Here is a 15,521-nt window from a genome sequence, read left to right on the forward strand (position 1 = left end):
GCCTGCAGCAGAGTGTCTGTTTACATAACAAAGAAGCTCTTAATGCAAAGAAGAGGCAATCATCTTCAATAGCTTGTGCAGCCAGCTAGTGTCTGGCAGGGAGTGTGTCTGTTCACACAACAATGGCACTAGATTGGACTGAATGTTCGCTTAACCTAATTACATAACAATGGGGATTGGAGAATGTATCACAGCCATTAAGTGACACACCTGCATAGTAGTTCCAAACTGTCCATATTTATACCACAGCGGATAATCATGTTCTGCATAGCCAGGGTCAAAGCAGCAGGAGTCTCTCATACTGTGTGTTTCTTTCTGCTTAAAGAGATAACTATGTTTCCCTCTCAAAATAAGAACCACCCCGCCCAGAGGCCCCCATTACACAGAACTGTGCGTGAATGTGATTGATGTGACTTTTTGGCTGTTCCTGTAACCTTGTTTAACTGAACAACTTATATCTCTGAAACTCAGACTTTGGAGCTTTTCCCTCCGACAGCCTCTTCTGCTGCATCATTCATTGGGCCTAGTTAACTAGGCATGGCCCAACCATGAAGTCAGTTGAACCTCTTCCCCTTAGGTAGCAGACTGGAGGAGGTGGCAAATAATTAATGGAGGATGCCTCACACCCTTCCACTGCTCCCTCCAGCCTCCCACCCAGCTGTCCCATCCTCCTGCACTTCCTGCAAAACAGAAGTGCTTTGCACCCACTTTTTCTGAACGTTCCAAGCCACAGGGAGCACTGCGGAGGGCTGTCTGCACCTCATGCAGCCCTGCCTACATAATGTAAGTCAAAATCACCACCCTCACTCCCCCATATGCTCGTGATCCTGGGGATCACTTCCCTGCCTCTCCCCTTCCCCCGCCCCTTAAAGTGATGGGGGAGCTTTTACATGAACTGGTGGGTCACAACCCACTAGTTTGATAACCACTACTCTGCTGGATTAGGTCCACTTTCCAGGGAATCCTATGAACCCGGGTGTCAGGGAGGATTATGGGGCAAAGACAACTGAAGGGGAGTAGGGTCTAATGGTTAGCATCCACGCAACCTGCCCTGCTCCCCATTTTCACTTTTTACTGGAAAAAGGAGTTAGCTCTTCTCATCGCTTGCCCAGGCCTTTTCCTGAGAAGGAAATAGTTTCGTTGAAGTTATGCCTTGAGGCTGTTCCTCTCCTGAATGGGCAGGTAAGACTGGCCCAAGACCTCCTGACATAGCATGACAAATGCGGCGCCTCTTACCTGATGATGTGTCAGTCTCTGCTCCTGCCGCTCTCCAATGTTCTAGCTCAACATGCTCCTCCCCTCTGCATTTCCTCTTCCTCTCTGTCTCTCTCTTACTTTTCCAATACAGGGAGTGGAAGGAGAAGGTGCAGCAGTGGAGGCAAGTAGGTGGACAGAGATGGGCAGCCCCACCAATCTGATGCCTGAGGTGACTGCTTCAGTTGGCCTCATAGATGGGCCAGCCCTGGCAGTAGAAGTTGCATGCTCAAGTCTTTCTCACAGTACACTAGAGATGGTCAGGAGCTGGATTGTGTTTTCTGTGTAAAGAATTTAAAATGGAACCTACCCTCTGGTATGGAATTTGGAAAAAAAAGCATTTTAAATCAGAATTTTAGACCTTGTGGTTGAGGAATATGCTCAGAAAACAGGCAGAGATTCTGTGCCCTTAGCAACTGCCCAACTGTTTTTCATGGCCTCAGTTATTTTTCCTTATCTATCCACCTCCAATGTCATGCATCCTATCTACTTTACTGCCACCAGAATGCTCCTTGTCCGATATTAACTATGCCAATTGGACATGTTTATGCAAAATAAAAGTATCTGCATAGAGACCATTAATTATCATTTATTTTGAATGCAGGACTTCAATTTTTGTATATACTCGCCTATAAGTCAAAAACTTATCCTGAAAACCTGGGTTGACTTATACACTGATCAATACAGGAAACAAAGCAGAAGCCTCTGGGAAGCTTCTGAAAAGCTCAGCAGCTGTCTGGTGACACGGGGGCTGGAACTGGGCTGAGAAGCAGGATACTGGGGGGGGGGTGGAGGAAAAAGAATTTTTACTAGTAATTAAGGTATTCAGAGGCAGTCATTTTAGCTTCTTCTCCACGCAGAAAGAGAAGTAAAGGTGCTTATGGAAATTGTAGTCTATATGAGAGTTGCTGCTATGGAAGTATAGCAATTACTCCTCACAAAGCCTCCTCACAACTCCCACAAGCAGCTTCATCTCCCTTCCAGCTTGGAGAAGAAGCTAAAATACCTCCTTTTTTTCTTTTTGCTGCTGTCTCAGAACATTCCTGGCAAGTCATTTTCAAAGAATTTCACACACACCCAAGTTTAAGGGTTTGGTTTTTAAACCACGGGATGGAATCCTCGTTTCCATCTGAAACAATGTCCCAGGCTACAATTCAGTGCACCATTACTTATGAATAACATCCAGGGAAAGCAATGGGTCTACTTCTGAGTAAATAGGGTTGCAACTATGTGTAGCTGTGCTTGCTCATGTTCATTCCTTGTTGCTTGTCTCTTCGTTGTGAATTGCATTGCACACTCGCAGTTATATATTACAAGTTGTATGTTACATGTTGAGCCTCTAGCTTAACACGCCAGGCCCTTTAAAGAAGGATTTGATTAATGGTTCTACTGGTATTTTGTTTATAGTGCACTTAGTCTGATAGTGTTTGCAAAAAGATTGTGAAGACATAAATTTAAAAAGTTAAGGAATAAAAATAGGATCTTTTACTAAATTTTTAATAAATTAGAGACTGTACAGTTCTTAGGTAACAATTAATGGTATGTTATTTTTCAGGCTCTGGCCTTGGGTAAAATCAGACAAAACTGTAGTCAGACTCCCCTGAAGTTTAATCCCCATCTAAGTGTCACAGAAAATTACATAATTTTTTGTTCACGACCTGCCCTTGACTTATCTGTGAGATAGGCGAGTATCTGCAGCAGAGGTGTCAAACTCATTTCATATAGTGGGCCAAATAACATTCATTGCATCTGCTGAGAGTCAGAAGAGATGTCATTAGTGATGTCATGAAGCAGATGGCCAGGAATAAGCACTTTGTTCTGAAACAGGAACTAATCAGCTGCAAATGACAGAAGTGAAAATCTCCAAGATTTTGGAGAGCGTGGCCACCTTTTCAGCAGCAGCGCTACTTCTGCTGATGTGTTACTTTGCTTGGGAGGTGCTTGGGAGAGCCCAAATATAATAGGGACAAGATAAAGTATTTCTGGTAGCCACTCCGGTCCGTGGGCCTTATGTTTGACAGCTCTGCTTTAGGTATTAAATCGGAATTTAGTCAGATGATTGAAATGAAAAAGATGACAAATTACTGTGTTTAATCTGTATAACTCCTTGCCCCAGAATGTTGATAGTACCTGGTCTAGATGTCTTTAAAACAGGAGCGTCAAAGTCATTTCATGCAGTGGGCTGAATAGCATTCATGATGCCTGCTGAGGGCAGGAAGTGATGTTATTAGGTCATTACCAGAAATAAGCACTTTTTCTCACTTAGGAACTCATTAGCTGCAAATGACAGAAGAAAAAAATACCCAAATCTTGATCATATTTCAAGATATGGGAGAGTTCAATTATCATGCAGGTGACACCTTTCAGCAGTGTCGCCTCAGCACTATTCAGCAGCTGAGAGACTAAGGGCCAGATAAAAAGCTTCTGCGAGCCACATCTGCCCCCCAGGCCTTATGTTTGACCCCCCTGATCTACAGTATCTTGACATAATTTTGGTTTCTTCAATGAAATGTCAACATTTTTAGTGTGGAGAATGAGCAGCTTGATATTTAGTCCTACTCTGCATAAGGTAAAACTAAAAAAAGAATTCCACACATATGCAAATACATTAAAAAATGTCCTAAATTCAAATTTTACATCCATACTTTTGAAAATGTGAATTTTTATATCGTTTCTTGGCCTTTTGGTTAAGATCAGTGTCATAATTTTTACTTTGGAGGTTCAAGCCAATTTTCTTTTTCAAGTTGAAAAGGCTCTGGTCATCAGTATTTCAGGCATGCCACACATCTAAATCCATCTTCCCATTCCCAGTTAACATTGGTAAATATTATCCAGCTCCAACTGAGGTCATCCAAGCCAGCGGGTATTTCAAATACTTATATTTTTGCATTTGAATACACAATATAAACCAAATGTCAGGCTCCAAATTAATTTCATCTCTAGCATGGATGTTCCATGATTTATCTTTTAAACTGTTTCTGAAAACCACAGAGTTTCTGAGGGGTTATTTCTTTTCAAGAGAAGACCTGTATATGGCAGATGCTCCAGAATACAACAGGAAAGGATTCAGAACAGCCAAGGACATACACATATTTTTGCTTTATTTCATAGAGCTACATCCATCTGTACTAGGCTGGCTCCGAATTCTTAAGCCCATTCCCAAACTTCAGTTGAAGTTCCTGATAGAGGATAGAGGGGAGCTGGGTGGTCTTGAGGCAGCAGCTTGAACACACAGACTATGTCACACAGATCTGTCTTTGTGTTACTCAGATGTTTCAGGACTGTTCTGAGATCAGCTCAGACAACAGATAAACTGTGCCTCCTGTGTCTAAAGGTGGGTGAGGCCCAACGCTTCTTTACACGCAAAGCTAGAAGGCAAAATCCTTAAGACCCCAGCCAAAAATCTGCCTCAGCATTAACATAAACAAGCTGTACCTCTGCTTAATGTAAACAAGCTGTACCTCATTTGACTGTACCTCGCTGTGACTTCAGAGTGGTCTCCTCAGAACTGCCAGCTTGATTTGGTGCCAGCACTACATGCCAAAGGTTCCCCAGCTAATTTGCAGACTCCATGGGGAAAAAGTGTCAGTGATCATGCACAGGCAAGTTTAGGAAAACTAGAGACAGACCATCATTTTGAAGAGCTGGACATAGTTTGAGAGAGGTATTGCTTCCCACATGAAGTGCCATATTTGTTTTCTCCTTCTGTGGCTTTGGTAAAACAGGTTTTGGAACTATACAAAAACTTGCAAGACCTGCTTATCAAAAGAGGGAGGTGTATACACACTCCAAGAAACAATCCCTCTTTCAAATCCCCTCCAAAAAAACAAAACAACTCACAACTATTGTCTGTGTCCAGCTTTAAGCAAGGAGGGAGTGTGTTTGTATGTGTGTTATGTATGTAACTATAGCAGTGTTCCTGATCACAGGAAATGTCACTAAGGGCTGCTGGCTTTAGCTGCTATTTGGTAACACCGGAAGAAAGTAAAGACCATCAACCCCAACATGAATCTGTGCCAGACCACAGCTATGATGGATGGTCAGCTGAATCTCTATGAGAAGCCTGATGGTTCCAAGCTGAGTTCCTTATCTTACAGCATCACGGCGCTTGAAAGCTAGAGTGAGCCCAAGAGTTTGGAGCTAGGCCCTGGGTCGATGGAATCCAGCTCCCATGGCGCCAACAGCTGTTTTTAGATGGGTGAAGGGTCAATGTTTCAAGTTTTTCTATTTTGAGCCACAAAGCTGGGGAAATTAGTCAGCCTCTGGCCTCTGTGTGTCTGAGCCAAGCAGCCTGACCAGGCTGGCGCTCATATCACAGCTGCATTGCTTTGGAGTCCCAACCCAGCTTGTGAGGAGACCCACCTTGCTTCAGCCCAATTCTCCTAGGTCCATTTTCAACTCCCAGGCTGCACATTTGGTCAAGCTTCAGTCGCAGCCTGGTCAGCTTCATCTCCGACCAGGGCCTGGATGGAAATTCTGTGCAAATAAGTTCCACATGAGATCATCTCCTGCAAAGGAGTCTTCTCCAGTTCTTTATGTCTTGATTCTCTGCTGCCTTGTGCCATCCCAGCACAATGGGCGCATACCATGCCTGTGGCAAAACCCCAGCTGCTGCCCGAGCAAAAGGACTATTCCTGAAAAGGGACTTCTTTCCTGACTTGATTGGCAGGACCCAAGTCTGATGCCTGCAGTATTACTGCGATCCTCCCATCGATACCATTTGTCGATGGAAAGTGAAGGAAAACAGCTGCAGCTCCCAGTGAATCCAGAGGATGAGCATGGGAAGGGTGGAAGGATTGGCCTTTGTGGCTCTATTTAGCCCATCCACAAGGGTCTTACTACCTCAGTACTCGATCCTGTTATTCGGCATAGATCTGGAGCCAACGGTGCAGAGTGCACTTTTCATGAGAACTCCTATTTCCAGGCTTGGGCCCGTGCAGGCATTTTCACGATGCATCTCCCTCCAACTGACACCTCTATAACATTGCAGAGAGTGGGGAGTGGGTGTGTGAGAATAACAAGAAGGTCAAAGGGTAGCCAAGAAACATCCTGAGAACACATTGCTCTTCCTACCTCCTTACAACTCTACAGCTCCCTAGGGATACATCCTTCCATTCAGACATCAAAGCCCCTTCCACTCTTATTGTCGCCCACGCCAGATGGCTGCAGCTCAAAGATGCCAAATAGGAGGAGTTTACTTGCACAAACATTTGAATGCAACCCCTACCAGGCCCTTTGCCTGAGATGCAAGGTCATTTATTCCCAACACATTTGCATGTCACGCACACACACAGCCTAGGCTTCAGACAACAAGCAGATCTTGGCCAAATATTGGTTTGAGAGGCACAACAAAGCAGAGCAGTCTATCTTGGTCTATCTTCAGAGCAGTCTATCTTCCTGCCCTTCCATGGCAGACAGGACTCTTTGCAACAGGACATCTCTGGGAGGTGAGAAAGAGAATGGGTGGAATAAAAACAGCCCCTGAAAATCCTGCCTAAACAAGCCAGGTGATCCTGAGGCAGACACATTCATGAGGTTTGGGCAGCAGAGGTCTCTGCTCAGACTGCAGTCACATGAGGGAGCACAGATAAGACGTGGAGCTGTTCTAAATATTTGTATGTTTGCAAGATCCTCCAAGGAAGTTATGTGAAAGTTTTCATTATTTTCAGAGTTTCAAATTTTGGTTTCAAATTTTGCCTCCCTCCATTCCACAAGCCCATGTGGCTTGCGCAACAATAAGGTCCAATTGATCAATGAAGCAGAATGAGGGCAGAATGGCCTGTACCACTTCAGATTGCAGGTGGTGGGGACACATTTTTAACGCTCCCCATCACAAAGAAAACCCCTCCCAGTAAAACCAGCACAGGGAAAGGGCTTGGCTAGAATCCTCCCCCGATGCGCTATTTGTTTTCAATTTGCAAGTTTTTATACAGCAGAACATTGAAAAATTGCATCTCTGGCCTACTACCTGACCTGGTACAGTCCACCACCACTACCACCACAAGAGTCAATCTACCTAATTTTGCTGCATACATAGACCAGGCCTAATGTTACAATTCTATAGTCCAAATGTTGGGATCAGTTGAGGGTGCAAAAGCCATTAGGTACAAGCTCTGGCAGGGCCCAGTCATTTCTTCCTAGTGGGGTCAAAGGTTATAACCCAAATACTTACCCTCCTCCTTTAAACCAATCAATTAAGGAGAAGGCAATGCAATTACAATTACAAAAGGAATTACAGTTCCTTTTGTCCACATAACTATGTAACACAGACCTTACCTGCTGAATAGCACAAAAGTCCTGTTTGCCATGAAAGTGAAGAAGGGGTGGACTAGGAAAGAATTGTTAGGAGATAGCCCAGCTGTGGCATTTCCTGATTAACAGGTAGTTTTAAAGTCAGAAGCCAGACACCTCTGCTCTGTGACCATACCAGCCCACCATCTTCAGATTGCACTGTTTTCTGAGCAGGTAAGCTGTTGGATGTTTACGTGTGTGTGATAGTAAAAATGCTCATTTTTATCTTGAGCCTTACTTTCATGTTCTCTGTAATTACACAGGGTAATGCTGAGAGTACATTAAAAGCAGTCAGCCTCTGTTGGTGGAGATGTATGTATAGCGGAGGTCAGGGGTGGTCTTATTTAGAACTTAAGGCCTAAGTCAAGTATTACATTATCCAGTCATCACAGGGTCACTCCTGTGAGAAAAGTTGTAGAATTGGTAGGGAAGCTATTCACATGAGCACTCTTCCATACTTTATCTTTCCAGATAGGCCTAGCTAAGGCGAGTTGCATAAAAGAGAGATTCTGTGACTGGAAAGTGCAGTAGGTGAATTGCCCCTTAGTACTATGCTTGCCACCTTTTCCCCCTTAAAAAGGTTTTATGCCTTTGACAGCTGTACAACAGGCAGAAATTAAATGGGTACAGGGTTTCTTCTCCCCATGCTAGGAAAAAGTGATATTTGTTAAATGTCTGTCTGACATGCAGCAATCAATGGTCATGAAATCAGTGGTCAATGAATGGTCGTGAAAGGTGGTAGTCCTAGAACTATGGCCTGTGTATGCAGTGATAGTACAGCACCTAAAACCAGTTCCAGTGTGACATTCTAGTGGAGTGCTGTGCATTAATGTACAGTGGAATAGGAAATGAGCCCCTGGAATTGATGGGAGGGAGTGAGATACGTATAAGGAAGGACAGGCTGCACTGCTGTGGTACCAGCTCCAACCTGTGGAAGGGATTATTATGAACTAGTAATATGAAAAGGCAGAGGTCGAGCAGCTGAGTACAGGCATTGCCTACAACCCACCCACCCCATATGGCCATAAGTACCTGAAATGCCAAATGCAACCAGCCATAGTGGAGCCAATGTAGCTGGAGCAGCAACACCAGCTGCAGAAACACAGAGGCAGGCAATCCTCCTTTTTTTCAATGTCAAGATGTCCAGAGTCCTCTCTCATAGCTGAACCTCAGCCTTACCCAAAGCAGGCAACAAGTCCAGAGCATGATTGTGAATGGGAAAAAGAAAATCCATGTTGTAATGCCCGCCCAGCAGTGCCAGTAGCACAACCTGGGACAATGTTTCCCAGAGCCAGATGGCTGACTGACTCATTCAGCATCTGGTCTCCAACTTGCTTTGTCCAGCTCCCCTCTGTTCAGACAGACTAGGCAGAGATCAAGGTGGAAACTGGCAAATCAAAGAGTGTCACTGATGAAAAGAGGAAGAGAAGACACAGGAGCCTCAAATGACACAATGGTTCACTGCTGCCCTAAACCCAGCAGGAAGTACCTTCTTCAGTCTGTGCAGCAGAAACTGGGGAAAGAGCAACTCTCTGCCCCTTTTCTTTCCTGCAGAGCCACAGTGAGGGGTCTCACTGAAACTGACAGGCTCCTTGCTCAATTCTTTTTTTTTTTTTCCAGCTGCAGCATTCCTTGCCCTGAGAAAAGCAGTGACTTTTCCTGGCCCCTCTTGATTGCTACTGGGGTACAGTGTGGCCCACAAATTCAGCTTCCCAGAGCAGGCCCAATGGAACAAGAAAGCAAAGTTCAGAGGTAATACACCTCTGACTTCTGAAGGCTGAGGCCAAACAAGAGGGTTCGGCCATCTCCATCATGTCTGGTTTGTGAGCTTCTCAGGGGCATCTTGCTGGCTACTGGTGCTGATGGAGTGCTGGACTAGAAGGATGTTTACTCTGATCCAGAAAAGCAACTCTCATATTTGTAATATGCCCATAGTTTCCTGCAATGATACTCTCCCTTTTTTTGACAAGGACATAAATAGCTGAAATAGGAAGAACACTCGGGAGCAACAGAAACGGGTCACTCCATTATATCTTCTATAATGTGGAACTTTTGCTTCTTCCCAGGTCATTCCCACAGAGGTATTTTGACAAGGGTACATGACAGAACTTCTGTGGGCTAGAACAGTTTTCTGGAATACACCACCCACTTCGGGAATATATTGAGCTCTGTGGTGGATGGGGCCTATATCTTGCATTCCTACCCTAGATGACTGCATGAGTTGGTGTCACTGCCGCTTAAGTGCACGCTTTTATATAGAGAAATCCCCCCCACACACACACACATACAAACATTTTGTATGTTTTTTGCCTCCAGTCTATTGCCCTGAGGAGCAGGCAGGATTGTGAAAGTCTGAGTCTATGCCATAACCAGGTCTACCAACCCTCCAGCTCCTGTCTAAGAATGTCACAAAGTCCTACTGTCAGTGCTGTTTGTGTCACCTGTGCCACAGATTGGCCACTCTTACTTTACTGGAAGTTGTTCAGGAAAACGTATTCAGTTCATCATTCATCAGCCTCAATCGGTTGGTTACCTTCACTTTTAGCCCAGGATGGCATTCTATACCCAGGCTCCCAAACCCCTGCACCAAGTCTCTTTCCGGCTCCATTGCTCTGGAAGGATCTTCATTTTCTACATGCAACCAGATAGGTGCGTGACAGAAGGTGCTGGAAGGCCCGGCGAAAGTCCCGGTTGAAGACTGTGTAGATAATGGGGTTGACGCTGCTGTTGCAGTAGCCAATCCAGAAGAAGAATTTGAAGAGAGTCCTGGAGATGCGGCAGCCTTCCCCACACACCGATTCAAGGCTGTATGTGAAGAAGAATGGAAACCAGCAGAGCACAAATGCCCCAATGATGACAGCCAGGACAAAGGTGAACCTTCGCTCCCGTGCCTGCACCAGCCGGTTGGTGGAGATGGACATGTCTCTGCTGCGACGCTGCTCCCTGCTGGAGGGCATGGACCAGGAAAGCCTCTGGGTCCTTGGTGGCCTGGCACTGCTGTTGCCAACCTCTTCTACCCTCCAGTGCCGAGAGACATGGGATGAGCCCGACTGTGGGTGGGGAAGGTGGCCATGCTCCAAGCCTGCGTTCTGCACTTCAGGGTGCTGGAAACTCACTCTGCGGGTGTCACACTTGGCAGCAGTAATAAGGCTGGGATAGGAAACACGCCTTGCGGCAATGACCACAGAGTTTCTGTGCTTGGCCACACTGTAGATCCGGCAATAGACAGCAACCATGATGAGGCAGGGAGCATAGAAGGAGGCTGTGCAGGAGGCCAGGACATACCAGGTGTCATCATGCAATTCGCACTCCAAGTCCTGGTTTGTCGACTTGAAAAGTGGTGGCAGGGATACGACAGCAGCAATGGCCCAGACGGCCCCAATCATACATTTTATCCTCCGGGGATTTCTCTTAAGGTTGTACCGGGCAGCTCGGGTTACAGCCCAGTACCGATCCAGGCTGATGGCACAGAGGTGCATGATGGAGGCTGTGCAAAACAGCACATCCAGTGACAGGTAGAAGCTGCACCACAGACTGCCAAAGCACCAGTAGCCCATGACCTCGTTGGCCAAGGAGAAGGGGATGACGGTAGCAGCTACCAGGATGTCGGCTGCAGCCAGAGAGACCAGGAAGAGGTTCTGCGGGGCCCGAAGAGCCCTGCTGGTGTACACAGCCAGCACTACCAACACGTTCCCCATCAGTGTCACAAGTGCTACAAGCAGCACTGCCACCAGGATAAGTGCTGTGCCAAGCGGAGAGTAAGGGAGGCTAGTTGGGGCCTGCTGGCTCTGGTTGGTAGATGCATTGTACAGTGGCTCCATCCCATTCAACCCCAGACCAGGCCATGGGGGTGCCCAAAACGGCCTGTGCGTGGCTCACAGGCTCCTCAGTCTCTCCCAGGCCAGGCCCACCTATAACAGGACCATCACCTACACAGTCTTGGATCCAGGAAAGCAGGGCACCCACACTCTTCCTCATGAGATGCCATCCTAGCTTGGGGCCAAAAGGCACACTCTTGGGGTGGCCCAGCAGATGTCAGCATGGCAAAGCAGGTGTTGACGCAGAACCGCAGACTCCAGAGAGGCTCGATGGATCCCACAGTGCCATCTGGATTCCAGAGGGGTTTGGCAGACCCCAAAAAGACTCCGTTCAGCACACACCCGGCATCCCTGGCTGTGGCTTTGGCAGGTGCCCCGTGGTGATCCCCCAGCCTGGCCTCCTCCTGAAAATGTCCAAGGGAACTTCGGAAAGTGCCTTTCCTTCAGGTGGATGGCTGCTTTTCCCAGCGGTGCTGCGGAGCCAGCCAGCCCTGCCCCAGCTCTGAGCCGCTCCGAGTCCGGTCCTGGAGCAGATCCCTCGGAGGAGGGAAGGGAGGGGCTGACGGCGCCTGCTGGCTGGATGGCTGGCCGGCGGGCGCCCAGCCAGCTCCGGCTGGTGGGAGAGGCTGCTCGCTCGCTGGCTCGCTGCTGCCAACGTTAACGAGCGAGCCTGCTCCGCTCACCCACTCCCAGAGCACCTGGCAGCACACACGCCCGGAGGAGGGCCGGGGAAGGGCTGTGTCCAGCTGCCTCTGCTCCAGAGCATTTCAGACTGGGAAGTCTCCTGCCACCCCATTCATTTTCCCCGCTCCTTGATTGCCCCAAAGTCTGGAGAAAGTGCCTGCCCAGACCTGTCCTCGCAGCATCCAGCCAGATCCACTCTTGGGAAGACCACCCGGGATGCCAAGGAGTGCTGGGAGGCTGGGCTCTAAAGAAAGAGGTGCTGGGGCTGAAGTTGGCCGGAGGACTTCATTCAGAAGTCCCTCCCTGCTGCTGCCACCCTAAATGAGTGACTGCAGAGAAAAGGCACTCTACACATGCTCCATCCCTAAGCACTACCTCTAATTTCTTAGTTCATCGCTCATTTCCGGGCATTCTTATTTATGGATCCCCTTTAGCTCCCGACCTTCCTCCAAGAGGAGCAGTTTAGGGTGGTGAAGAGATTGTCTTCCCCTTATCCTCACCACAATCTTGTGCACTAGGTTAGGCAGGGTGCCAAGGAGGATTTGAACTCAGGGCTGAAACTTTTGCTATGACGCTACCTTAAGAACATAACATAAGATAAGAACATAGGAACAGCCCCACTGGATCAGGCCATAGGCCCATCTAATCCAGCTTCCTGTATCTCACAGCGGCCCACCAAATGCCCCAGGGAGCACACCAGATACCTTGACACACACACAAGGCTCAACTCAAAGTAATAAGCTATTTCTGCCCAACGTTGCGTATACGCAACAAGGATCTAATGTGTACACCTGTGGGCTGGGCAGAAATGAGTTAAGCCGTGCTGCCCCTTCTCCGCAACCAGATTTTGCCCCGTCGGGTTCCGAAGCGGCTCGTGCATTCGGAACACCTTTCTCGCTCATTGGCTCCTCCAGGACCACATCCCTCTCATCGCAGAGACGAAGCCCGAGCTCGGCTCACCGTTGCCACCTCGCGGCCACCTGCATCCATAGCAGCCGATCGCTGGGACCTAAAAGACGCTGGGTTGGGTATTAAAGTACAGGAGAACGTGCTCAACCCTGGGAAAGCGCCTGGGTGGGTTAAAATTTACAAGGCAGCGCATTCTCAGGATTACTAGGAAAGTGGGCAGTTAAGTCTCTTAAAGGGAAGGGCTGAGGAGCTGCTGTTCACTAAGGGCCTGCGTGAGCAGTTTATAGCAACCATGTCGTGTTCACATCTGGAGTGCGCATGAGCAGTGCAAAGGGAGGAAATCCCACAGAATTATTCCTCTTCCACATTAAATATTGATTTCCCCAGAAGAGTGGCACAAGCAATCAATACAACCACACTTGGTGCAAGGTTTGGAGACTGGGTTGTAATGTGCAAAACCACTAACAATGGAAAAGACATAAGGCACTATATTGTCTTTTGTCTGAGTGGAGTAAGGGACCAATTCTAAGCAACTTTTCAATGCTTGTCCCGAGGACAATGCAGTCCAGAGGAAAGGGAGCAAGCATCTCCTTATCTGGAGGAGGCCTCCATGTTCGCTCTCCTCCTGCAGGATACAGCACATTCCCTGTTGGCATGCCTGCACTAGTGCTGAAAAATTGGATAGGATTGGGCCCTTGGTTATTGAAGTGTTTTACTAAATCAATTCCTTTTTCATACAGGCACCTCTAGTGTTCGGTGTGCATGACCTCTTCTGGACCAGTATAATTTGGGTGCTGGGTGTAAGCTAATTGCTTTGGGGTGTTTGAGGGTGAAAGATCCTGCAGGACAAAACTGCATTACTGTTCTGCAGCTAATAACTAAAAAGACTAAAAAGAGATAACTGCAGAAAAGCTGAATCTACATTCTGTTAAAATGCCATGCACCAGTTGAATTCTGCCCAGAAAATAAGGAAATTAGTCCTTTTTGAGAATCGGTGGATTTGTCACCAATTCTATGCAGGGCTGAAATAGAATAGAATAATCTATTTTGAGTAGCTCAAAAATGTGAAAACACAGATCCAGCTCTTCAAATGGCAGCTGAATTTCCCTGATCTCTACTAAGTCAAGAAATACAATATACCAAATTCCTTGTCAAGGGAAACAGCTGGGAGTTAAAGGCCCTGTAGTGCTGTCACAACACTTCCCACCATCTGGGGAAATGGTGGAGGGAGTATACAATGTCTCTTATACTAGTCCTGCTGCACAACTCTCATGCACAGAGCATAGTGCAGTTCCAAACATCCCTTATATTGACATTTTAATGTGGAGGACCTACCTAGATGATAAAATGCTGCAGCAAGGAAATTGCACGTCTGCATGTCAGAGGACGGTGGTCCCAGTTACTACAAATGCTGAGAGAGATTGTGAAAAGAGAAGGGAACGTAGCTATTCTGTGCTAGTATATGAGAGAGAGAGAGAGAGAGAGAGAGAGAGAGAGAGAGAGAGATGGGGTGATTTGCAGTTATTCTCTGTTGATACCACTGTGTATATGCAAAAAAGGAACATTTGAAGAAAGTACTGGTTGAACAAACCAGTACTTGCAAAAAGTGTAAAGAAAATGTAACTCAGTCACACTGTATCATGCAGGTAGGAGACCAAGCCTCATCACTGATTCTGATTCTTCAGTGAAAAGTTATTTATTAAGGCCCAAATCCTAACCAACTTTCTAGCAATGGCATAGCAGTGCCAATGGGACGTGTGCTGCATCCTGCAGGTGGATGGCACTAACGGAGGCCTCCTCAAAATAAGGGAATGTTTGTTCCCTTACCTCGGAGCTGCATTGCCTTTATGTTGGTGGTGGAAAGTGGGTAAGGATTGCACCCGAAGGTGTATAATAATTATTTTGGACACAATCCTAACCCACTTTCCAGCACTGAGGCAGTGCAGCTCCAAGGTAAGAGAACAAACATCACCTTATTTTGAGGAGGCTTTCATGACTGCACCCCAACTGCAGGATGCAGCACATGACCCACTGGCACAGCTATGCCAGTGCTGGAAAGTTGGTTAGGATTGCTCCCATAGTCAAGCAATTCATACACATTTCTAATAATGCCTTAAGTGTGGATTTTCCTGAGATGATATGAGCCAAGCTTCATAGCTTGGGCAGGAGGTCTGGTCTAGAGGGTAGAGCCTCCATCTGCCTGAAGATAACATCCACAAGGTCGCCAGTTGGCCAGTTCGAGGCCACCGGCACCTTGCGACCTTGAAGCAGCTGACAAGCTGAAGCCAAACTATTCCATCTGCTCTGAGCGTGGGAGGATGGAGGCCAGAATGTGAAGCCAGATCGGAATGAAACACCTGAATGTAGTGGTTCTTGAAAGAAAGAACCTTCTTTCAAATTGTAAAAATCCCTATTTAATAAGGGATTTAAATAAAGCCTGCCTATGTAAACCGCCTTGAATAAAGTCTTGAATAAAGACCAAGAAAGGCGGTATATAAATACCTGTTGTTGTTGTTGTTGTTGTTATTGCTTCAAATAAATACTTTGATATTTATTGCTTTTAAA

General features: G+C 46.8%; 1 protein-coding gene across 1 annotated transcript; it reads right to left on the minus strand.

Annotated features, from left to right (window-relative positions):
• Positions 1–8,909: 8,909 nt before the first annotated feature.
• On the minus strand, positions 8,910–11,366 carry LOC136638918 (alpha-2Da adrenergic receptor-like). Its single transcript, XM_066612945.1, has 2 exons — positions 10,202–11,366; positions 8,910–9,013 (listed from the first exon to the last, which is right to left on the minus strand). Exons 1-2 carry the CDS (start codon positions 11,364–11,366, stop codon positions 8,910–8,912), a joined length of 1,269 nt encoding a protein of 422 aa, XP_066469042.1.
• Between the last annotated feature and the right edge of the window lie 4,155 nt (positions 11,367–15,521).

The sequence above is a fragment of the Tiliqua scincoides genome, chromosome 2 (assembly GCF_035046505.1).
Source record: "Tiliqua scincoides isolate rTilSci1 chromosome 2, rTilSci1.hap2, whole genome shotgun sequence".
NCBI classification, from domain to species: Eukaryota; Metazoa; Chordata; class Lepidosauria; order Squamata; family Scincidae; genus Tiliqua; species Tiliqua scincoides.